This window comes from Ascaphus truei, chromosome 1, assembly GCF_040206685.1.
Source record: "Ascaphus truei isolate aAscTru1 chromosome 1, aAscTru1.hap1, whole genome shotgun sequence".
Classification (NCBI taxonomy): Eukaryota; Metazoa; Chordata; class Amphibia; order Anura; family Ascaphidae; genus Ascaphus; species Ascaphus truei.
The window spans coordinates 129,507,449-129,531,042 of NC_134483.1; the positions used below are offsets into that span (position 1 = coordinate 129,507,449).

The 23,594-nt window shown below is 43.4% G+C and overlaps 1 protein-coding gene across 11 annotated transcripts in view; it reads left to right on the top strand.

Annotated features, from left to right (window-relative positions):
• The first annotated feature begins 3,562 nt into the window (after positions 1-3,562).
• CCDC171 (coiled-coil domain containing 171) overlaps positions 3,563-23,594 on the top strand; it is a 279,688-nt gene continuing 259,656 nt past the window's right edge. For 4 of the 11 annotated variants that reach the window (XM_075594775.1, XM_075594764.1, XM_075594768.1 and 1 more), the window contains exons 1-6: positions 3,567-4,110; positions 9,738-9,900; positions 12,427-12,568; positions 15,971-16,145; positions 16,753-16,943; positions 21,339-21,485. In XM_075594775.1, the coding sequence (XP_075450890.1) occupies positions 9,854-9,900; positions 12,427-12,568; positions 15,971-16,145; positions 16,753-16,943; positions 21,339-21,485 (702 nt within the window). In that variant the 5' untranslated portion in view covers positions 3,567-4,110; positions 9,738-9,853. Of the gene's footprint in view, positions 4,111-5,587; positions 5,784-9,737; positions 9,901-12,426; positions 12,569-15,970; positions 16,146-16,752; positions 16,944-21,338; positions 21,486-23,594 lie in introns of all 11 variants that reach the window. The other 7 variants (XM_075594743.1, XM_075594758.1, XM_075594738.1 and 4 more) reach the window with 7 other exon arrangements.

Here is a 23,594-nt window from a genome sequence, read left to right on the forward strand (position 1 = left end):
CCATGTACTGAAGTAGTGGAAAACCTCCCACGGAGAGAAACACTTGCCTGGACCCTTGGTTCTTCTCCAGAATTTGAACTTATCACCACAGATAAGATCACCATTTGATTAATATCTTGTTGAAATGACTTTACATATGTTTTTAGCCTGCTGGGCACAGTTACTGAATTATTATATGTTATTTATATTTCATGGATAACAGTTATCCTTTCTGTTTTTTCCACTGATTTTTAATACTATTTTTAGTAAATACCATCACTTTAGTAGCGCACTATTTTTCCTCTTTATTCATACATACAGGTTTTGGGCCAGATGAGCCATAATAAGCTTGATTTACAGGAAAATATACCTGTAAATTCATCCAGACGGATAGGGACATTGGCTGGGCTTTTCCTACATTAAGAGAGCCGCATTGCCCATTTCATCACACCTACAGTATATTACTTTTTGCGCTACCACAATTTTAACATATTTTATTTCAGTTTGCGTAATAGAAATATTCAAGAAAATTAAGTAAGAAAAATGCTACATTGTCACGCATTATAAATACCAGAAAATGTAACATTACATAAGAAATGCAATATGACCTAATATAACAATAGCATGTTTATGTATTTAAGCTGGGATATAAAAGGTTCAAAACCACTGTTGTGGTGTATTATCCATCACATGACGTTATGGGGCATTATCTGTTAGCATACAATGCTTCCATTGGAGCCAGGGACTCTAGGTAATGACATGGAAATGAACACACGGTGTCACCATTTGCGTCTCATAGATTTTAACATGGAACCCTATAAATTTATGCCTGCCGCATTACACAGCTATTCAGCACAGCCTGGGATAAAGAAGTGCATAGCCAGTAAACCTATTCACAGACAAACTCACAATCGCACTAATTCCAAATCATTGGCCTCATTAAAATCACTTGAAGCTCTCAATTTGGTGTCTAAATAATACCATTGCAATTTTTATGTCACTCATTATAATCTTCAATTACTATGGTTCATACTGGCTAACTGTCTATGTATGTGGGAGACTAGCTGATAACTTGCTGGAAATATCTACATTTATAGTATATAATAGAACATAAAATCTGTATTTCTCAGGGAAGAGGTGGAAGTGCGTGTGGAGGGGGGTGGAAGTGCGTGTGGAGGGGGGGGAAAGAGGTGGAAGTGCGTGTGGAGGGGGGGGGAAAGAGGTGGAAGTGCGCGTGGAGGGGGGGGGGGAAAGAGGTGGAAGTGCGCATGGAGGGGGGGGGGAAAGAGGTGGAAGTGCGCGTGGAGGGGGGGAAGAGGTGGAAGTGCGCGTGGAGGGGGGGGGGGAAAGAGGTGGAAGTGCGCGTGGAGGGGGGGGAAAGAGGTGGAAGTGCGCGTGGAGGGGGGGACGAGATAGAAGTGCGCGTGGAGGGGGGGGAAGAGGTGGAAGTGAGTGTGGAGGGGGAGAAAGAGGTGGAAGTGCGCGTGGAGGGGGGGGGGGGGAAAGAGGTGGAAGTGCGCGTGGAGGGGGGGGAAAGAGGTGGAAGTGCGTGTGGAGGGGGGGGGAAGAGGTGGAAGTGCGCGTGGAGGGGGGGGAAGAGGTGAAAGCGTGCGTGTGTGGGGGGGAAGAGGTGAAAGCGTGCGTGTGTGGGGGGGAAGAGGTGGAAGCGTGCGTGTGGGGGGGAAGAGGTGGAAGCGTGCGTGGGGGGGGGAAGAGGTGGAAGCGTGCGTGGGGGGGGGAAGGTTGAAGCGTGCGTGTGGGGGGGGGGGAAGGTGGAAGCGTGCGTGTGGGGGGGGGAAGAGGTGGAAGTGTGCGTGTGGGGGGGAAGAGGTGGAGGTGTGCGTGTGGGGGGAAGAGGTGGAGGTGTGCGTGTGGGGGGGGAAAGAGGTGGAGGTGTGCGTGTGGGGGGAAGTGGAGGTGTGTGTGTGGGGGGGAAGGAGAGAGGTGGAGGTTTGTGCGCGTGGGGGGGAAGGAGAGAGGTGGAGGTGTGTGCGTGTGGGGGGGGAAGGGGAGAGGTGGAGGTGTGCGCATGGGGGGGGAAGGGGAGAGGTGGAGGTGTGTGCGTGTGTGGGGAAGGGGAGAGGTGGAGGTGTGTGCGTGTGTGGGGGGGAAGGGGAGAGGTGGAGGTGTGTGCGTGTGTGGGGGGGAAGGGGAGAGGTGGAGGTGTGCGTGTGTGGGGGGGAAGGGGAGAGGTGGAGGTGTGCGTGTGTGGGGGGGAAGGGGAGAGGTGGAGGTGTGCGTGTGTGGGGGGGAAGGGGAGTGGTGGAGGTGTGCGTGTGTGGGGGGAAGGGGAGAGGTGGAAGTGTGCGTGTGTGGGGGGGAGGTGGGGGTGTGCGTGTGTGGGGGGAAGCGGAGAGGTGGAGGTGTGTGTGGGGGGTGTGCGTGTGGGGGGGGAAGCGGAGAGGTGGAGGTGTGTGTGGGGGAGAAGTGAAGGTGTGTGTGGGGGGAAGCGGAGGTGGAGGTGTGCGTGTGTGTGGGGGAGAAGTGAAGGTGTGTGTGGGGGAAGCGGAGAGGTAGAGGTGTGCGTGTGTGTGGGGTAGAAGTGAAGGTGTGTGTGGGGGGAAGCGGAGAGGTGGAGGTGTGCGTGTGTGGGGGGGAGAAGTGAAGGTGTGTGTGGGGGGAAGCGGAGAGGTGGAGGTGTGCGTGTGTGTGGGGGAGAAGTGAAGGTGTGTGTGGGGGGAAGCGGAGAGGTGGAGGTGTGCGTGTGTGTGGGGGAGAAGTGAAGGTGTGTGTGGGGGGAAGCGGAGAGGTGGAGGTGTGCGTGTGTGTGGGGGAGGAGTGAAGGTGTGTGTGGGGGGAAGCGGAGAGGTGGAGGTGTGCGTGTGTGTGTGGGGGGTGTGCGTGTGTGGGGGGAAGCGGAGAGGTGGAGGTGTGCGTGTGTGTGGGGGAGAAGTGAAGGTGTGTGTGGGGGGAAGCGGAGAGGTGGAGGTGTGCGTGTGTGGGGGGGAGAAGTGAAGGTGTGTGTGGGGGGAAGCGGAGAGGTGGAGGTGTGCGTGTGTGTGGGGGAGAAGTGAAGGTGTGTGTGGGGGGGAAGCGGAGAGGTGGAGGTGTGCGTGTGTGGGGGGGAGAAGTGAAGGTGTGTGTGTGGTGGGGGGGAAAGGGAGAGGTGGAGATGTGCGTCGGGGGGAAGGAGGGAGGTGGAGTTGTGTGTGTGTGTGGGGGGGGGGGGGGAGAGGTGGACGTGTGTGGGGGGGGGGGGTGGAAGGGAAGGTGTGTGTGTGTGTGTGTGGGGGGGGGGGGAGGTTGAAGAGGGAGAAGTGGAGATGTGTGTGAGAGATAGAGGAAGGGGTTCTCGCATGGCCCCTACACTGGAATTGCGCAGCATGTCACGCTACACTGAGCGCGCGTGCTAGCGGCTGTGTGCCAGCGGCTGTTTGCCAGCAGCACACAGTAGAGCAGCGCGGAACCAGGCATTGCAAGGCGGGAGCTGTCGCGCCAATGTAAGCGCCTCTGAAAAGAAACCGCCGGACACTTTACTACCTGTCGTCACAGAGATAGCTCAATGCTCCACCCACTTAATCCCTATTGGTCAGGTTGCCGTCACTTTTCCGATAAGCTCCGCCCATCAGTTTTAACTCTCCCACTTTACACATAAGTCCTGGTTAAAGCTTGCGTGTCAATACTCGCTTTGGAAGCTACTGTCCAATCAATATTCGCCTGCCTTAACTTTTACCCACCTCTCTGACGAGTTGATTGGCCAGCTGTCAAAATGTCAGACCACGCCTACTTAATCGCTATGTCCTGCCCTCTGTCAAGATGGCCGTCGCCTGACGGGCTTCCGTACTAGCTTGCGTTCGCTGCCACGGCAACAGCTACCTCCTGGTCACGTGCCCCATCTCGAACTGCTTCCACCAATCAGAAGCTGCAGCTGCACCGGGAGCGAATGTTCAGACAGAGCGAGAAAGCGGGGAGCCCGTAGTAGGGGGCGATTACGCCATGAGTGACGTCATCACCACCACCACCATCATCAACAACAACAACAACAACAGCAGCAAAGATAACGTCAACAGTAGATCAGGAGCAGCGGGGCGGAGGTGAGAAGCGGGGGACACCTCCTAGCGCCCATATCCTGCAGGGACACACGTGTGAGAGTATCGGGAGGGCTGAGTAACAATGCTGTAGTGCTGTGAGGTCAGTAACAATGCTGTAGTGCTGTGAAGTCAGTAACAATGCTGTAGTACTATGTGTTGAGTAACTGCTGTAGTGCTAGGGGGGGCGCTGAGTACCACTTCAATTGTGTGGTGGGGGGTGCTTGGTATCAGTACCACAGTACTAGTGTTTGCTGAGTACCACTCCCATTTTATAAGGAATTCATTGAATGCCCATAGATGGTACTATGTTGGGTATTACGTATCATTGCTTTTATGAAGGTACTGAGTGAGGTTACTATACAAGTAGTGGTTACTAGCACTATATTACTCGAATGTCGTGCATGGATTTCTTGCACCTACTTTCATTAGGATACCTTTCGGAGATCATTTATTACAGATTAGGTCTGCGGTCAGTGAATTAGTAATTGTGCCATGTGCGCTGCTGTCAGTAATATAACGCAGGCTGCGTCCCTACCCGGAAAAAGCATTCACACTTCAAAGCAGCACCAGCGCTTGAACCCTTTTGCTATTATTTTAGCTCCCCAATGCTGCCTGAGTGGCCTGCAAAGCATTGCAACTTAATGAACGTCAGGACTTTCTGCAAAGGGTTAATAACACATTGTAGATATTAATGGGGTTCGGGAAGGTCTGCAGGTAAGTGACCGGACCCAAGATATCGGAGCATATGTATCAAGGCAAAAGTGAGACAATTCTGGAGCAAAATAACTGTACCGTATGTATCAAAGAAAAAAGTCCCATTGAAATCAATAGTATTTTTTTCTTTCATACATACTGTACGGTGCAGTTAATTTGCCCCAAAACTGCCGCAGTGTTCCGTTGATGAGTAGACACCATCGTGCTGAGCAGATAGAGGAGGACAGTCATGGGTTGAGTTGGGACCTGTCCAGCCTGTGATTGTAGAAAATGTGCTGCCCTCTGTGCGTCTCTAGAGATCCTCCAGTTCACTTTTATGTGTGGGATCTGACTTCATAATATTATATCAGTTGCAGACGCGCAGTATACTAAGCATTGAAAATGACAGCAGTTTAACTTTCACTCTAGAGTCTGGGTAATCTTGCACCATATGGCTCTTTTATCCAGTTAGTTTGCCTAATTCTTCCCTGAAATCTGTGCTTTTAGGTATGCAGTAGCTAAAAGATAGTACATCCTGCCTATTGGTAAAACAAGGGAGTGACATGTGTATCCATATGTTTTTCCAAGCACACCTAAAACATATTTAGACAGCTCAATATCAAGTGTAACATGGCTGCATTGCTATTAAAGTGATTCCAAGGCCCTTGTCCTATAAAGTGTGATGGTGTTGATAGTGCTACCACACTTTATAGAATAACTTTATTCAATATACTGTTATGTCGTCTTCCCCTTGTTTTGGGAAGTGTTCATATTTACAGAGAATGAATGGGCCATACGGTGATTTTTTTTGCATGAACAGAAAGCTGTTTTATGATATAGCATCACTTGGTAAATATGACCTTTTTGTTTCTATATATATTTAGGGGGTTTTGAAACCTTCCAGAGCATGGGGAAAAAACAGTGTAAGGGACTCAGCCAAAGTGGCCGATCGGGCCCTATTCAGCCAACATTTTCCATTGAAGTCAAAGGGTAATTTCACCCGAAAACAGCCGGATCGACAACTTTGGCAGATATAGAATAAGCCCCATTAGAGAGTAAGGAGCATATTCTATAATAGAGGTGAGCAACCTATTTGTCAATGTAGCCAAAGGTGTGGCGAATAAGAAGTGAAAATCACCACACCATGTAAAAATTGAGAAATGAGGTTGCTCAATTGAACATTTAAAACAACACACACTGTTTGTCTGCTTTACTCACCTCAGCACTATCACCTGCTGCTGGTTCACTTTGTTGACTTATTCAGAAAGCGGAAATCAGCACAAGCTGTCAGGAAAAGTTTATTTTACTGTGGCAGCTGGCATGAGTTGGAGGTGGGAGAGCAGGCAGGGCGGCGCAGACGAAAAAGTTTGCGCACCCCTGCCTTATAGCACAACAACATCAACACAAAAAAGAATAAAAATACAAAATATACTGTGACAAGCGCTATACCTAAAATAAAACTATGCAGTGCATATGTGAATTAATTAGTGCAGTGCACAACTAAAACAGCCTGGTAATCTACTTAGGAATATCCCAAAATAAACCTCAAAACAAGAATAAATACAAAAATAGACATAAACCTGGCGCATGTGTAAATACAGTGAAATGATATTAAAGTCCAAATATACAGACTATTGCTCCCAATCCTGAGTGGTCATCTGATGGTAGATGGTATCAAAATCACAGTTCACAAAGCAAAGAGAAAAACAGTCCTCCTCACGATATATTCAACCTGCAGATGTATGACATAAAGCAGAGAGACAGGACATTGCGCAGTATGTTTAGTTGCCAAATGTGCCCTTATGATCAAAGCTCAATGAGATGCCTACTTACTAGAAGTAGATAGGATGCATGCAGGGGAGAGAATCTGTACTTGGAGCCTTCTGGGTCCCAGTCGCCTCTGGTGTACCACGAACCCCTCGTGGTATCCTCCGCTTCCGTGGACGTCAGGCAGGTCTCCCTTTCAGGAACGTAGTCTCCTGGATCAGCTTCAGGATTCCTTCAGCCTCATATTTCCTCCAGTGGGGATAAAAGAGGGCAGAGGATTGCGCAGTAATAAAAAACTTTAATGACGCCTACCTAAAAAAATAAAATACTCACAAAAGACGGTGAGTATAAAAACAAAGATGTGCCCGACCCAGCACAACCCAAACGCCGCACTCAGTCTTTGAATGTCCTCCTCGGTGCCGCGTGTACCTCGCGGGATTCCGGCGCGTTTTGGATGACGTCACCGTCTCCTCTTCAATGACTAGCAGCTTGAGTGTGTGGGGCAGTACCTCTTAGGCTCCTCCCTACGCGTTTCGTGACGGGGAACGTCACTTCGTCAGGGGATTGTCCGTCACGAAACGCGTAGGGAGGAGCCTAAGAGGTACTGCCCCACACACTCAAGCTGCTAGTCATTGAAGAGGAGACGGTGACGTCATCCAAACCGCGCCGGAATCCCGCGAGGTACACGCGGCACCGAGGAGGACATTCAAAGACTGAGTGCGGCGTTTGGGTTGTGCTGGGTCGGGCACATCTTTGTTTTTATACTCACCGTCTTTTGTGAGTATTTTATTTTTTTAGGTAGGCGTCATTAAAGTTTTTTATTACTGCGCAATCCTTTGCCCTCTTTTATCCCCACTGGAGGAAATATGAGGCTGAAGGAATCCTGAAGCTGATACAGGAGACTACGTTCCTGAAAGGGAGACCTGCCTGACGTCCACGGAAGCGGAGGATACCACGAGGGGTTCGTGGTACACCAGAGGCGACTGGGACCCAGAAGACTCCAAGTACAGATTCTCTCCCCTGCATGCATCCTATCTACTTCAAGTAAGTAGGCATCTCATTGAGCTTTGATCATAAGGGCACATTTGGCAACTAAACATACTGCGTAATGTCCTGTCTCTCTGCTTTATGTCATACATCTGCAGGTTGAATATATCGTGAGGAGGACTGTTTTTCTCTTTGCTTTGTGAACTGTGATTTTGATACCATCTACCATCAGATGACCACTCAGGATTGGGAGCAATAGTCTGTATATTTGGACTTTAATATCATTTCACTGTATTTACACATGCGCCAGGTTTATGTCTATTTTTGTATTTATTATCAACACAAAAAAGGGTAAAGATGTTATTGCTCATTACCACCATCTTTCTTTTTTTCTGTTTGATACCTGGGTGGTGACATATCAAAGTCTCCCGGCGGCAAAAAGAAATCCCACAAGATTTATCAAAGAAAAATATATTCATTGGGATTATTTTCATGAATAATTGGCATATTGTTTTCTGACCCAGTTTTGCAGCCGGGAGATGTTTTATACACAATGTTTCTGTATGTGGGGAATTAATAGATGCCCCTTACATGTTTAACAAAATGTGAGTTCTTTGTAAATCCATCCATGAAACAGTGACCACATAAATTATCTCGGCAAATGTTTGGTAGTATTTGGTTAACCAGATCAGTGCTAGAAAAACTGTACATACAGTACTGAAGAGATGGAATGCGCTTAATGAAAAATCTCTGTAAAACATCAGATATAGACAAATAGATTAATCAAGCACGCTGCCTAGGGGTCACACTCGACTCCTCTCTCACATTCGCCCCTCACATTCAAAACATTTCTAAAACTTGTCGCTTTTTCCTCCGCAATATAACAAAGATACGCCCTTTCCTCTGTTGCTCGACTGCTAAAACTCTGACTCAGGCTCTCATTCTCTCCCGTCTTGATTACTGTAAACTCTTGCTGTCCGGCCTTCCGGCCTCTCACCTGTCTCCCCTACAATCTATCCTAAATGCTGCTGCCAGAATCACTCTACTCTTTCCTCGATCTGTCTCAGCATCTCCCCTGCTGAAATCCCTCTCCTGGCTTCCGATCAAATCCCGCATCTCACACTCCATTCTTCTCCTCACTTTTAAACTTTACACTCTTCTGCCCCTCCTTACATCTCATCCCTAATTTCTCGCTATGCACCATCCAGACTCTTGCGTTCTGCTCAAGGATGTCTTCTTTCTACCCCCTTTATATCTAAAGCCCTCTCCCGCCTTAAACCCTTTTCACTGACTGCCCCACACCTCTTGAATGCCCTTCCCCTCAGTACCCGACTAGCACCCTCTCTATCCACCTTTAAGACCCACCTTAAGACACACTTGCTTAAAGAAGCATATGAATAGCACTGTGAACATTCTGAACACATGATACATAAAGCTTGGCCCCCTGCAGATGCACTTACCAGAACTCCCTCCCTCTCTGTACGTTCTCCCTACCTACCAATTACACTGTAAGCTCCTCGGGGCAGGGACTCCTCTTCCTTAATGTTACGTTTATGTCTAAAGCACTTATTCCCATGATCTGTTATTTATATTATCTGTTATTTATTTGATTACCACGTGTATTACTACTGTGACGCGCTATGTACATTAATGGCGCTATATAAATAAAGACATACAATACAATCTTAAAACTCTCTTAAAGTCAATTTCAGTGGTGCGTGGTGACCACCAGATAATTGAATAATTGAAGGGGGTGTGGGTTAGGTTTAGAGTAGTGCTCAGAGATGCCTCTATGGTGCTGTACCTTTAATGCAAGCGGGATGCCAGCAAGCAGGGACTCCTGTAAGGATTCCACACAGAAGCGTTAAAGAATGTTCACATTGTCAGATCTTTACTTTACTGGGCAATTGATTTGAACCTGTATTTAAAGGTACAGCACCATAGAGGCATCTCTGTGTGCACTTCTCTGCTTCGGATTTTATCTGCATAGACTACTGGCGTATCAAGAGGACTATCTAAGATGATTATGGGGTAAATTCTATATACTTTGAAGCAGCCGTTTTGGTATTGAAGTCTATGGTGATCTTCGTCCGAAAATGGTCTGGACGTCCACTTTGAACTACAATATATAGAATATACCCCTTAATAGCATTGTGCCACACTGTTGTGTGTTTAACAAGCCAGGGACACTTTAAACATGGCTGCTGAAACAAGGTTTAGCTTTATTATTTGTTTTTTAACCACTGTGCAAAGACCCCATCCTTGTACCTGTGTTTGCAGGCAACAATAAATCCATAGGAGATTTCAAAGTGATGCTCGGAGTCTGAAAGAGAAAGTGCCATTTAAAATACCAGTCATTGCCCTGATCGGAAAGAACATCTCTAAACATCGACAACATGACATCTGTTTCTCAGAACCATCTTACCGCTAATGAATCTAAAAGGTAAGATTATGATTAATAGCCATTTTAATTGTAGAGCCTCCCTTCTGAAAGAACCGGCTACTGTTTCTCCAGTTCGATGTGCTTTTCATTCAGTGTGCCTGTAAATGTAGAGCTGGGTTAACCTCTTTGCTTCCTGATGGCGATGCAGCACAGAACTTTGCACCTCACTGTGGGAGCAACGTGGCTTAATTTTACTGGTAATTGTATATCTCATTAGCACCACGTTATTGTAGCTCAACATTGCAGAGAGAGACAGAAAGAGAGAGTCCAAGTTTAGTAGCGGCCCATTGACTTATTATAACGATGCTCGTTTCCTATAGGAAGTGGACCCGCAGGGCTGACGTAGGGGTATATAATCACCGACCAGAGCCAGGGGACAGAGTCCTGTTAGAGTAGTCGTGATCTAGGCAGAGGTCAAGGCTGGCATCAAAGGTGCAAAGTCAGGATACAGGCTGGGGTCTAGGTAGGCGACACAGAAGCGGGGGTCGGTGTCACAGGCTGGGGTCAGCACCAGGGAATCCAAAGGAACAAGCATTTCTCAGGAACACAAGGAATACATACTCTGCTTAGGCAGGGGCTGAGAGTCACTGACTGCTATTTAACCCCTGGAACAGGTGCAGCCAATTACCAAGTCCAGGAACTAAGATGGCCACAACAGCCACATAAGGGCAAGTTCCAGCAAAAGCCTGGACTGGAACTCTTACACTTATATACTTCCCAAAACACTCCCCTATACAACATGTGGGGTGGTGCCTGTGAACACACTGCAGGGGTGAACAAAAATATTAAATACTTAGGAGCCAGACATAATATTTAGCAGCCAGTGTGTTAAGCATTTGGGGGTGAGGGGGGATTTCCGGCGCGCACCCCCCCTGCCGCCACACATTCAAGCTCTGTGTCACAGTATATCTGTGATACAAAAGAGAGGAGGAGTAGAGGCTCCACGGATTTCATAAATGCAAATATTTATTAAAGCCAAATAAAGTGTCCAAGGTTTCGGCCGTCACAGCAGCCTTTGTCAAGGAGTAGTAGCATGTGTCTGGACCATAAGGGTCCACTATATATAGTGAGTGCATAGAATATCATGCTCACAAGAGTCCAGTGTTTTCATCCAATGCGCATACCTAGAATGGATGACGACGCTGGACTCTAGTGAGCATGGGATTTTCTCCTGCACACGTGCAGTTTGCAGTACACAAGTATATGGGAATGGATGACGACGTTGGACTCTCGGGGGAACAGGATTTGCTCCGTATACACGACCATACGGTCAGGGACTATGGACGTACGGATAATAGGATGCAAGGGGTAGTGCTATGAACACGCAACAAGTGACATCACAACAACGAGGATCCGAGTGAAGACACCTGACATAGATTATGGGATTCACCAGGACTATTAGTATAATCACCTGGACTGTTAGTTAATGCAAGTCAAAGGAAGACAGTCCCAAAGCATATTGAATAGGGGGTTCAGGCCCATATTTATTAAGATGGGCAACTCCATAAGACACCTTGATGTCCCAGAAGACACTGCAACACCCATTCATTTCAATTTCACCAGGACTATTAGTTAAATCACCTGGACTGTTAGTTAATGCACTGACTATACAAAGTGGATTTATCAAAAAGGCCGACAGTTGAGAAGATAACTGTTGCCCCAAAAAGAAGCACATTTGAGTGGTGCACTCTCAGGCGGTTAAAACTTAACTTTTAATTCTACAATTGTAATATATATATGTATACACACGACAATACATTTTACATAAGTGTATGTTTAAAAATAAACACATAAACTGACAGGGTGTGATGTGTAATTATTTCTGCTGTTATAGTGTTAATGTGTGATGGACAGAGCCGTTTATTATTGGGTAATAATCCAATGGAATAGTGATGTCTTATTGTACAAAATATATGACCAAAATGGAGATATGGAGACTATATATTAAATATGAAAGTCACATGAAGAGTGACGCAGCTCTAACATCACTGCCAATAATTACTCCTCATCATAAATTTATACTAATCTCCATATGATACATGAGTGGATGCGCTGTAGAAGATGACAATATTGCATGAATGCAGGAGTGTATAATGTTGAGGTGCAGTGGAGATATAATGCTAGAAGCTAGATATGAAAGACATAGGCTGTGACAGCCAAAACATTGAACACTTTATTTGGCTTTAATAAATATTTGCATTTATGAAATCTGTGGAGCCTCTACTCCTCCTTTCTTTTGTATCCTGTACTTTGCAGGATACTTTACTGATTGCAGTGGGATTTCCCTTATCGAGTTAGAGAGCACCGGTATCAGTACTGGTATCTTTCATATTTTGATTATTGGTAGGCAACATTTGCTTGTATTACACAGTATATCTGTGACACGCTCACTCACACAGTGGCACACACGCTCACTCACACAGTGACTGAGACATACACCACACACAGTGACACTTTCAAGAGGGAACATAAAGTAGAGTTAAATGATTAATACTCATGAGCATTTCCCTATTTATTAATTTTCAGATCACAAGGTTGTACACTCGGAACGCATAGGAAATTAAAACAGGATAAGCAGGTTGATTTTAGTGAAGTCTCTGAGCTGCGGTGGAAACTTAACAAGGCTGAAAATGAAAATGTGGATTTAGGAGCAAAACATAACAAAGAGGTGAGTGTTATCCTGTAGTATTTGCTATGAAAATGTGTTTTCACACAGATTGTTTATACCAATCAGCAGCAACTGTAAAGTGCTGGAATAAATGACGTGTATGAAACCGGTCTCATGCCTACATGTGTACTCACATACTGCAGCACTGCATAGGGATCGCCACATCTTGTGATAAGATTAGAAAATTGTAAGTCATTTTGGTATATGTGCATATATTATTGTGTACTTTTTAAGATCAAGTTATGCTTCTCCATCAGACACCTTCCAGCCCATTGAAATGAATGGGTGTTGCAGTGGCTCCTTGGACATCAAGGTGTCTTATGGAGTTGCCCATCTTAGTAAATATGGGCCTGAACCCCCTATTCAATATGCTTTGAGGCTGTCTTCCTTTGACTTTGGAACACTTCAGCTCTGTTACAGTGAGTTGATAGGCATCTATGTATCAAGGCAGTTTTGGAGAGAAACTGGGGCATTTCAATTTGTTTTGTTACAATTCTGTCCCATGTGCACCAGCTGTGAAGTTGGGAGATTGTATGGTGCACACAAAGTAATGCGATTTATCAAGTTCTGGGTCTGTGTGCGCCATTTTTCTGTCATCAATCAATTCATCTGGCAAGTTTAAGATAGTGTAACTCTGACTTCTAACAAGCTAGTAGATGTAAGAAACTGTTTCATTTGGTGCAAATATGGAGCAGTGCATCCACATTTATCTGTGTTGACACACACACGCACACACACATATTGCATAGGAGTACCATTTAGAAATACAGTATTAACCTTTAGAGCACTCTCCTTTTTTTTTTCTCTTGGCCTGTGCCCACTGGTTTAGGAGATATGTCTCGGAGGGGTTGCAGAGAATGTCTACTTATGATTTCGAAAGTAATAAAAGAGAAGTGCTACAAGAATAAAAGAAAAACAAATGAATTCTAGTGTTTCCAGAACATGTGATCGTGCAAAGACAGCCATCCATGTGAAGGTCCAGTCTTGAAAACAGCCAAGACATTACATTAGAGTTTGCAATGCTATATGTCGAGGCGTGCACTTACAGTAGAGGCAACGTTTATTCTAACATTTGCTGTAAACTAGCCGGGTTACATTCTGGGTATGTGCTGGGTATGTGCTGGGTATGTTCTGGGCTAGTTTGAGGCACGTTTAAGGCATTTCTGCATTGACTAACGACCCATAGGATTAACACAGCAGGGATCCCTGGCAGTCCAATTTAGTTTGAATGGGACTGCCAGGGACCCCCGCTGTTAATCTGATAGGCCATTAATCAATGCAGAAATGCTGGGGCTAGTTTAAGGAAAGTTTAAGGCATGTATTCAGAATGTACCTGGGTTTACCTGGGTCTTTTGGGGAATTGCTACTGGTTTTTGTTAGAATAATCGCTGCCTCTACTGTATTGTGGAAACATCGCACCTTTCCGTTTGTACATAGATAAACAATCTATGACACTCTCTGTTTCATAAAACACCTTTTTGTTGATCACCTGTTAAAGCTGCAGACCAAGCAAAATCCTACGTGTGTGTGTGTGTGTGTGTGTGTTTTTTTTTAATCAGTTCTGTACTATGAGAAAATACTTGGAGCATTTAAAAAAAAAAAAACTTTGTTGTACATTTTTAATGTATTATAATGTAAGAAGCATCTTTTGTTTCTATAGCAACCATTTACAAAGTCACATCCCCTTCCTCTTCTGGCACACCCCTGTTTGAGTCCTGTTTTATGTCATGATCTGTACATTGACAGTTTACTCATTATATCATTTAGCACGCCAGAGTGTTTTTTTTTTTTTAAATTGTAGTTAGCTTTACGACATAGAACAATATGGATTGATTTAAGGTATACAGGCATACCCCGCTTCAAGTACACTCACTTTAAGTACACTCGCGAGTAAGTACATATCGCCCAATAGGCAAACTGCAGCTCACGCATGCGCCTGTCAGCACGTCCTGAACAGCAATACCGGCTCCCTACCTGTACCGAAGCTGTGCGCAAGCGGGGAGACTATAGAGCCTGTTACACATGCGTTATTTATATCAGTTATGCACATATATGATGATTGCAGTACAGTACATGCATCGTTAAGTGGAAAAAGGTAGTGCTTCACTTTAAGTACATTTTCGCTTTACATACATGCTCCGGTCCCATTGCGTACGTTAATGCGGGGTATGCCTGTATATCCTGAGGTTTCTTCAGAATGGGGATATGGAAGTTATACAAATATAGAATTAATTTCTACCCAATCCTGACGCTTTTTGTTTACAATATGTAGTCATTTACCAGAATCAATAATCTTTAATGTGTTGCAATGAAATCATGTGTCTTTCTGCCAAGTAAAACTCTAGCAACATGCAAAATATTTATTGCTGATCTTAGGATCTTATAACCTGCATCGTACGCCATTATCCCATGAGCAAGAAGCCAAGAGGGAATAGCCAGAACCAAAACAAGCAGTGATGCTGTTTTTTTTTCCATGGCACTGATCTCTATAGAAGCCTACGGCACAAAGTACATATGAAACTGAGGCTGCACTACAATATGTTCTCAGTATTGGACTGCTTCCAGATTTAGCATCCGTTCCATAATTAAAGAATACATTTAAAAAAAATACAATTATTAATTATTTAAGAGTTAGTTTACTTCCCTGTGTTTGTTTTAAATCTGCAGTTCAGTCAATATCCTGCATGTGTGTTTTTTTTTAATAAATCAGTTCTGTAGTAAGAAAAAATACTTTTAGCATTTTCTGTTTTTAAAAAAACAACTTTGAAAGACCAATTTTCTTGTATTCTATTTTAACAGCCATTTGCTAAGGCACTGCCCCTTCATGTCCTGTCACAAGCCCTGGCACACCCCTTTGTCAGCCCTGCCCTCCCTCTAGCACGCACTTGTAAGTGCAGGATTTCATGAATATTCATGAGCTTCCACTGACAGACAAGCAGATTATAAACAAATCCCAGCTTTTAATATGTCACCAAATTTCGACCTATCAATACATGGAGAACGAATTGACCTGCAGCTATACACTTCTTTAGGTAATTAGAGATTGCACACATGAAACTATTGAAGTAAAAAAATAAATGTAAAAAAAAAAAAAAATGACTGAACTGCAGCTTTAAAATATCTGTTTATTTTAATTGATTTAATTAATTTCCTTTAGGGAAATAATTCTACAACAACAAATTTAGAGATGAAGTTGGCGCGAAGCAATAATTCCATAACAACTTAGTTATAATTGAGGTTGGAGTACAGTTGAACTTTTGAAGTACAGAAAAGCAGAGGTGTCAAGTTAATAAACGCTAAACAAAATATTTGCAATTCAGCTTCTGCAGTTTCTCTTTGTCCTTGGCTTGTAGCTGTTTAGAAGACCTATTAACTTCTGCCGATGTGTTGAATCTTTCACAGATGACCACGTATGAAAGCCAGATCGCCAAGCTGAGGTCTGAGGTCGAAAAGGGGGAAGCTGTTCGGCAAAGCCTGGAGTATGAGCTGCTAGTGGCAAGAAAGGGATGCAGGATGGAAAGAAAGGCCAAGGAAGAGGAGAAGGCCAATTCGATTAGAATGCAGGAACAATTTAAAGGTATTGCAGGATAGAAGCACACTGCAGACAGATGTGTGGTTTGAAGCAGAAGTTCGAAGGATTAGTTATGAATATTGTTCAGACACTCGGATATTTCAAGTTCATTAAAAACACAACAAAATAGAGACGATAGACTCAGATGCTCACGGGAGGATTTTGTAGACTGTCTTAATTAACTAATGGTGTTCCTAATAGTATGGACGATTTTGTACTGTGTAATGTTCAGGTCTAAATATATGATATACCCTTGTTTCCCAGAATGTAACATTCTGTACCCCTTCCCTTCTCTCAATTTTATTCTCTATACCCCTTTGAATTTGTGATAAACGAATACAATTTTAATTTTAATAATAATAAAAATAGCGATGGCTTTGTTTTGACTCCTTTTGGAGAAAATGAGAATTTATCAATTGCTTAATTACAATTTTAAGGCAGTCACTTTTTAAAATCTAGCCTCAAAATGTCAACAACAAAAAATGCCGTGGAGCAATAGAAATTGAAATAAAAAGTGTGTGTGTGTGTGTGTGTGTATATAATGTTTTATTGCAGGTCCTCACCTGGTGATTATCCATATATTTAGATATTTTCATTTCTATATCACAAACAGTACAGATTGAGGAACTCCAAGTACAGATGAGCAGTATTGAGGGGATCTTTCAAACGGCGCAGTATAGCTGGCAAGAGGCACGGAAGACATTTGAACGTGACCTCCAAACACAAGACCACATCATTCAGAACTGCAACAAGGAGTATGAGATCCTTTTGTCTGATAAGAACAAAATAGAAATGGTTCTTAAGGTACGTCTAAGGGCTGCAATAGCCCTCACACATTGCAAGTCGTCGTGAATCACTCCTGGAGAGTTGAAGATGTGTTTGAATGCAGTGACTACTTCTGTGTTTTGATGAGATTGGAGGAAATTAGATCAAGAAGGTAGTTGGTGGAGGGGAGACCAGGTTAAATGAGAGGCTTCCTCAAGGTGTCAAGAGTGCAGGAAGGGCACTTTGAAGGGAGAAGCTTACACCAGACAGAGTACAGAGACCATAGTAAGATGGATAGTGTCCTCCTTGGCTTTGAAATATTCAGCCAATAGTTGAAAAGCCTTTGGAGGCAAGAAACAGAAGACACATTATTTCTTACTACTGTGGAATAGCAATGAAAGGTAGCCCGAAAGAGGGCCCTATTGATGTTTAACAGGATACAGTAAATCTGTACTGAAGAACATAGTGGTCAGAGGCAAATTGACATGATGTAGAAGTCAAGCTCCATTACCTTTTCTGCCTTTGCTATTTTGTTTTGCGTTTTGTTATATGGGTATATCTGTAACTGTAAAATTCTAATTTACATGAGGATGTCTAACTACAATTGAGATCGTTATAACAACATGAAAAGGGTTGTTTTCTTTATTTGTGGTATGGATCTACCTATTAATGTATTCCACCTTCCCTGCCAATAGAAATGCTACCTTTTTGGAAGCATCCCCCAAGATAGAAGGGCTTAGTTCAGTGGTCCGAGTACCTAAAGACAGGCAGTGGTGCGGTACATAATATCATCAAAGCAATGTCTTTGGGCCACATTTTAGAAATATTTACACAATACTTATACTTAGAAACAGAGGATTTAAAAAAAGAAAGACATCTCATCTTTAAAAAAGTGAAACTGTGAGATTAAATACAAACCTCAAGTACCACAACTTTTTCACATTAAAGTCGTCACACTTCTTAACCCCAGTAGCACCATACTGTACTTTAATCACTTGCTTTGTTTAAGGCTGAGATTATAGTGGGCGCGCGCAAGCACATCTTGCACAAGTGATGGGTGAACTCAATTTCCAGTGATTGGGGAGGCGTGGCGGACGTGTCACCAGGCTGGTTTACCCTCATTGGCTGAACTGCTCACGTGACGTGTCCGGCGTGCGAAAATATAAAATAATTTGTCTTTTAAAAAAAAAGTGCCGCGCGGTCGCTGTGCATCGCTAGCGCAGTCGCACGCAGTATAGGTGGCCTCGTAGGGAAGAAGTATGTTGTTCTCGTCGCGAGCACTATAATGTTAGCAGGTTCTGCAGGTTTAGTAGTAATTCATAGCTTGGGGATGCTTCATATTCTAGGTGTCTGACAATAGTTGTGCCGCCCTTGAGTTTATCAGCAAATCGCAGATAATAACAAATGTCTACCTATGAGGTATCCAAAACTCATTCATTAAATTGTATTATGTAAAATGCAACCGTTTGTGTTATGATGTGCTATTCCATGATAAAGGACAGGACTGGTCAGGTTATGCTTAGATACCAAATCCTATATCACATTTGCAGTTCACCCTTAAAATTCCCTAAATTAGTCTCTCTAAATACATTTCCTATTTTTTTTTAAATCAACAAATAGTAGAAATTGGTGGTATTGCATGTTATTGCATGTTAAAGCAGCAATCCCCCTGTAGCTTATCTGAACCTGGGGGTCCTTCCGAGCAGATCCAAGGTCCCCCTACCGCCTGGGGGGACACCCGAGTCCTGAGCTGCATGACATTTATTTGTTGTTTTAATAAAAATACAAACATGGCCTCCGGGGTCACTAATAGAAAGCCACGATGTCATCTCCAATGATGTTTCAGCTTTCTATTGGATGCTGGAATCAATGCTGACCCCCGGCTATTTTTTGTCCACCAGGCAAGTATGTCTAAAATAGTCTCGTTGCACGGTATCTTGAGGTCCCCAAATCTCAGGATCATGGATCAGCACTGGGGGTTAGTTCAAGTTGGTTAAAAAAAAAATTATTGAGCTCTCCGGACTTCTACTTAAACAAGTGTCAAAAAGTTGCAGGAATTCTTGGTAGCTTGTTTTATTTATTTATAAACTGTGTTACCAGGAAGTAATACATTGAGCGAGCGTTACCTCTCGTTTTTCAAGTATATCCTGGGCATATAGTTATGGTTACAAATACATAGTTACATTAAGTGACCAGGGTTATATATTATATACCAAACATAGCATGCACAGTTCGAGATAATATATATTATAGGCGTATGTAACAGTTACAGACCTGATTAAAATGTGAGACAGCTTTAGTTTTGAAAGAATTTAGACTGGTGGCGACTGTGAGAATCTCCGATAGATTATTCCTGTTGTGGGGTGCACGGTAAGAGAAGGAGGAGTGGCTGGATACTTTCTTGAGCCTTGGGACCATGAAGAGTCTTTTGGAGTCAGATCTCAGATAAGTGCTGCATGTGGTAGGGTTGAGGAGCTTGTTCAGGTAGACTGGTAGCTTGCCTAGAAAGTATTTGAAGACAAGACAGGAAAGATGAACTTTGCTCCTAGGCTCAAGTGATGACCAATCTAGTTCTTTGAGCATTTCGCAGTGATATTGGTTGTAGTTGCATTGGAGAACAAAACGGCATATTGAATTGCAGAGTCTATCAAGTTTGCTAAGGTGGGTTTGGGGTACCTTGTCATATACTATGTCCCCATAGTCTATAATTGGCATTAGCATCTGCTGTAAGATACGCTTTCTGACCAGCAGACTTAAGGAGGATTTGTTCCTATAACATACACCTAATTTGGCATTGACAGAGTAGTAGTTTTATTTCCTGTACAGTGGAGGGTTTTTGTCACTTTTACCAATCAAAACTTTTTTAATGTCTTGTTATACCCACATACCAGCTTCACGTTGCATAGTCAGAAACCAACCTCGCACTGATGAGACCCAAAAGGTTGAAACAGCTGTCTGTGAGTAGGTTTACTGGCTATGTAATTTAACCCAGGCTGTGCGAAAAAGCTATGTAATACGTAAGCTTATAGGGCTCCATGTTAAAATGAATAAGAAGCAAAAGGTGACAACACGGTGTGCTAATTTCCATGTAATTTCCCATAATCCCTTGCGGCAGTGGAAGCACTGTTTGCTAAGAGATGATCTGGTAAAACAGGGTTGCAGACCTGTCTGAGATGCACATGAACCCACAAGGGGTATTTTTATTTTCTGTACAATAATTTAGATTACACTTTTACAAAGGGTATGTTGTGAAAGTAGCAATCTATTATTTGTTTAGTAACATTTCCTGTACCCAAGGGTTTCCAGGTCATGTTTTTTTTCCCCATCTTCCTTGTACATTATTCTTCTTTTATTGTTTTTAGCGATGGCTGCATTAAGTTTACAATGCCATCTAGTGGTTATTTTTGTATAATCTCAGTGAAATCAGATGGCTGACCATAAATACAAGCACATCGGTATTTCTTTATTTTTTATTTATTTTGTCTTTTTTTTTTTTTTTTAAGTGCATATTTGAAAAATGTTAAATATAGTAAAAAAAAAAAAAAAAGCAACATGTCTTCTTGCCTATTTTGAAAGAAAAAATAGCTACCACAGAGCCTCCCAAACGGTGGCAATCCTTCAGTCTAAAATAGTTTTATGTTGGCAGATTTTTGGAAAACTAATGAGTTCTTATAAGTGGCCATTCCTTCAAATGATGTATTTAGCTGAAAGTTGAATTTGGGCAGGATTGCACATTTAACTAAAATTAAGAAGACACGCGTAGATCCAGTAAAATATAATTGAATAAACGACATTGGAAACTGGTCTGAGGTGATAGCAGTGTCAGATACACCCGAAAAAAAGATATACAATATACAAGCTTCATCTGCTCCAAACATTTGTGTGTGTTTCAATAAGTCCACCAATTATACTCGAGTGCAATACATAAGGGTAGTTCAGATTGCACTCTTTTCTGTGTAAAATATAACTATGAAATAAAGGCAGGCATAGATATGTTGGCACATCTGGAAAATGAAGTGCTGGCTCAGGGAGCTCTTTTGTTTTTGTATTTATGTTGGAAGAGAACAAAATAAGTTTGGCACCTGTGCTGGACTACGTAGCACATACAGGCAAGAGACGTGAACTTGGGCAGCCTTACTGTTAACCAAGATTGCTAACCATCACAATTAGACAATTGTAAATTCAGTCCGTCTATGGATCTCCATGTCAAGATAAGACAACAAATTGGAAAGTCCTTGTCGAATCGAGTTTGAGAGATGTTCAGTTTATCTCACTAGGAGTAAATAGATAGATGAATCTCACCCACTACATCTGATGCAGTTTTGTCCCTGCTGTAAGAAAATGCACAGTACCTGTTACAATCCAAGTTGAATATTCTTCGTATGTTTGTATATACTTATTCTGAGGAAAGCATAAACTTCAAACACTTTGCAGGAACAAAATAATACTCTACAGGAGCTGCACAAGAAGTTGCATGAAATGGAAACAGAACACAATAGCCACATGGAATCTTTGAGGCATCAAAAAAGTGAGCTGGAATACACACGTGAGAGAGAGGAAAGACTGAAGCTGGAATTTGAGGTAGGTAACTTGTGCCTTAAAGCAGCAGTCCAAGCTGTGTTTTTTTTCATTTTTATTATTTTTTCCCGTTTAATATGTGCATCAATACAATCCACACAATGAAAGTAATTAGCTAAGTTGCCGATCGATCTGTTCTCCTGTGACCGGTCGGCGAAGATTTGGCTCGGGGGTTCACTAACTGGCTGTCAGTGCAGCAGAAGAGGACCAAAGATGCAAAGTTCTGTGGGGAAGACTGTGTGACCAGGCAGTCACTAGATACAATTTGTGCACTGCTAGAGAGAGGGTAGGGCTAAAAAAAGAGGCGTGCCAGAGCATTTTTCAGAAGAGAAGGAGGATGTGACTTTGTGAATGGTTGCTATAGAAATGCTTGTTACATTATAATACATTAAAAATGTAATTCAGAGTTGTTTAAAAACAATTCTACAAGTATTTTCTCATAGTACTGAACTGATTTATTAAAAAAAACACATGTAGGATATTCCCACATAGTTGGCCAGTTGATTTTCTTAGGGGCATGAGAATGGGGAACTATTTGTGAAGTGTTTTCTTTACCCTTATCCCACTGTGTCCTTATCAGAGAATCAATATAGTTAGGGGTTGAGGTGGGGAGTGGGGACTCTGGCTGTACAAGCGCTTACTGATCAAACACTGACATCACACAACAGGGAGGGGCCAGAGGAGATCAAACCCCTCCCTAACTTAAAAAAATAAATAAAACATACTTGTAGGCGTCCAATTTGGGTATAACGGGTATCAATTACCCAGATGGAACCCCTTAAACATGCCACTGGAATTAGTTCACTTTGGTCCAAAGCGTGTCTGCCCCTTTAAAGATGCAGTCCAGAGTACCAAATTGAACTAATGCAGTGCTATGCTTAATAGGTTAAACCATTGGTGCGCAAACGTTTTCGTCTGTGCTCCCCTGCCTGTTCTCCCCCCCCCTGCTTGCGTCCCCGTCCCCTCTTACCTTGTCTACGGCGTATGTAACATCGGCATCATGTGACCCTGTGGCGTTACGGAGACAAGGTAAGGGAAGTTACAGAAGCCTTGCGCGCTCCCCCGGCATTTAATTGAAATGCCTTGGGGAAGAGCGTGGGGCCTCTGTAAGCTGTGCCCCTCCATCCCCAGAAAATGTCACGCCCCTGGGTTAAACCAGGAGACTGAGGCATTTAGAAAAAAAAAAACCTGACAAATATATATATATAATCTGTGTGTTTTTACAGCCCTTGTCCTTTCATTGTCTTATTTTCATGCTGGGCCTCCGACATGGAAATGGCGTCTGTATGATTACTCTGTCACTAGGGTGGAGCAATCAGATTGATAACAATCCCATGCTTCAGAGTCCTCACTGTAAATTGAAATAAAGAGAAATGTACAGACTTTCAGAAATTATTTAAGGCAGACCCTCCAACTATGCCTATTTTATCAGGTACACGTCATGCTCCTCAGTGATCCTGCACCTTTAGGTTGAATTGTAGCTGAATATTTAGAACAGAAAGGTGAGAGAGCACCCTGGGATCTGGACGTAGTGCAGCATATGTTTTCAGCCAAGCAATGCAAGACTTTAAAATGCAAGCGTACTGCACCCACAAAACTGTAGACATATCACGAGACTGATCCTCCGATTCGGCAATATCATGATGAGGTGACCTTTTAACACTTATGATGTGACTACATATCCTCCATCTGTACATATGTAGCATGTGCTAAATATGTGCAGCCTATTTGGGTCTTGTACTAAGCGGGATACCATCTGTAAAAATTTGATATACTTCTGCCAGGATGTGAGGGCAGAGGAGAGCCCCATTGTCGTTCTCCTGCACCTATTGGTTGAAGCTCTGAACCTTCAGCTAATAAGATCTGGGAAATTAATGACATAGTTGCTGATTTAAAGGGACAGTCTGTAACGATGCTCGTCTCAAGCAGGAAGCGGACCCACAGAGCTGAGGTAGGTAGGTGAAAGAACCGACCTGAGCCGAGGGACAGTTCTGATAGAGTAGTGCGTAGTAGGCCGAAGGTCGGGGCTGGCAGCAGAGTGGCGAAGTAAGTGTGGATGCAGAGGTCGAGGGATGCAGAGGTCGAGGAAGGCTGAAGTCAAGGATAGTCGAG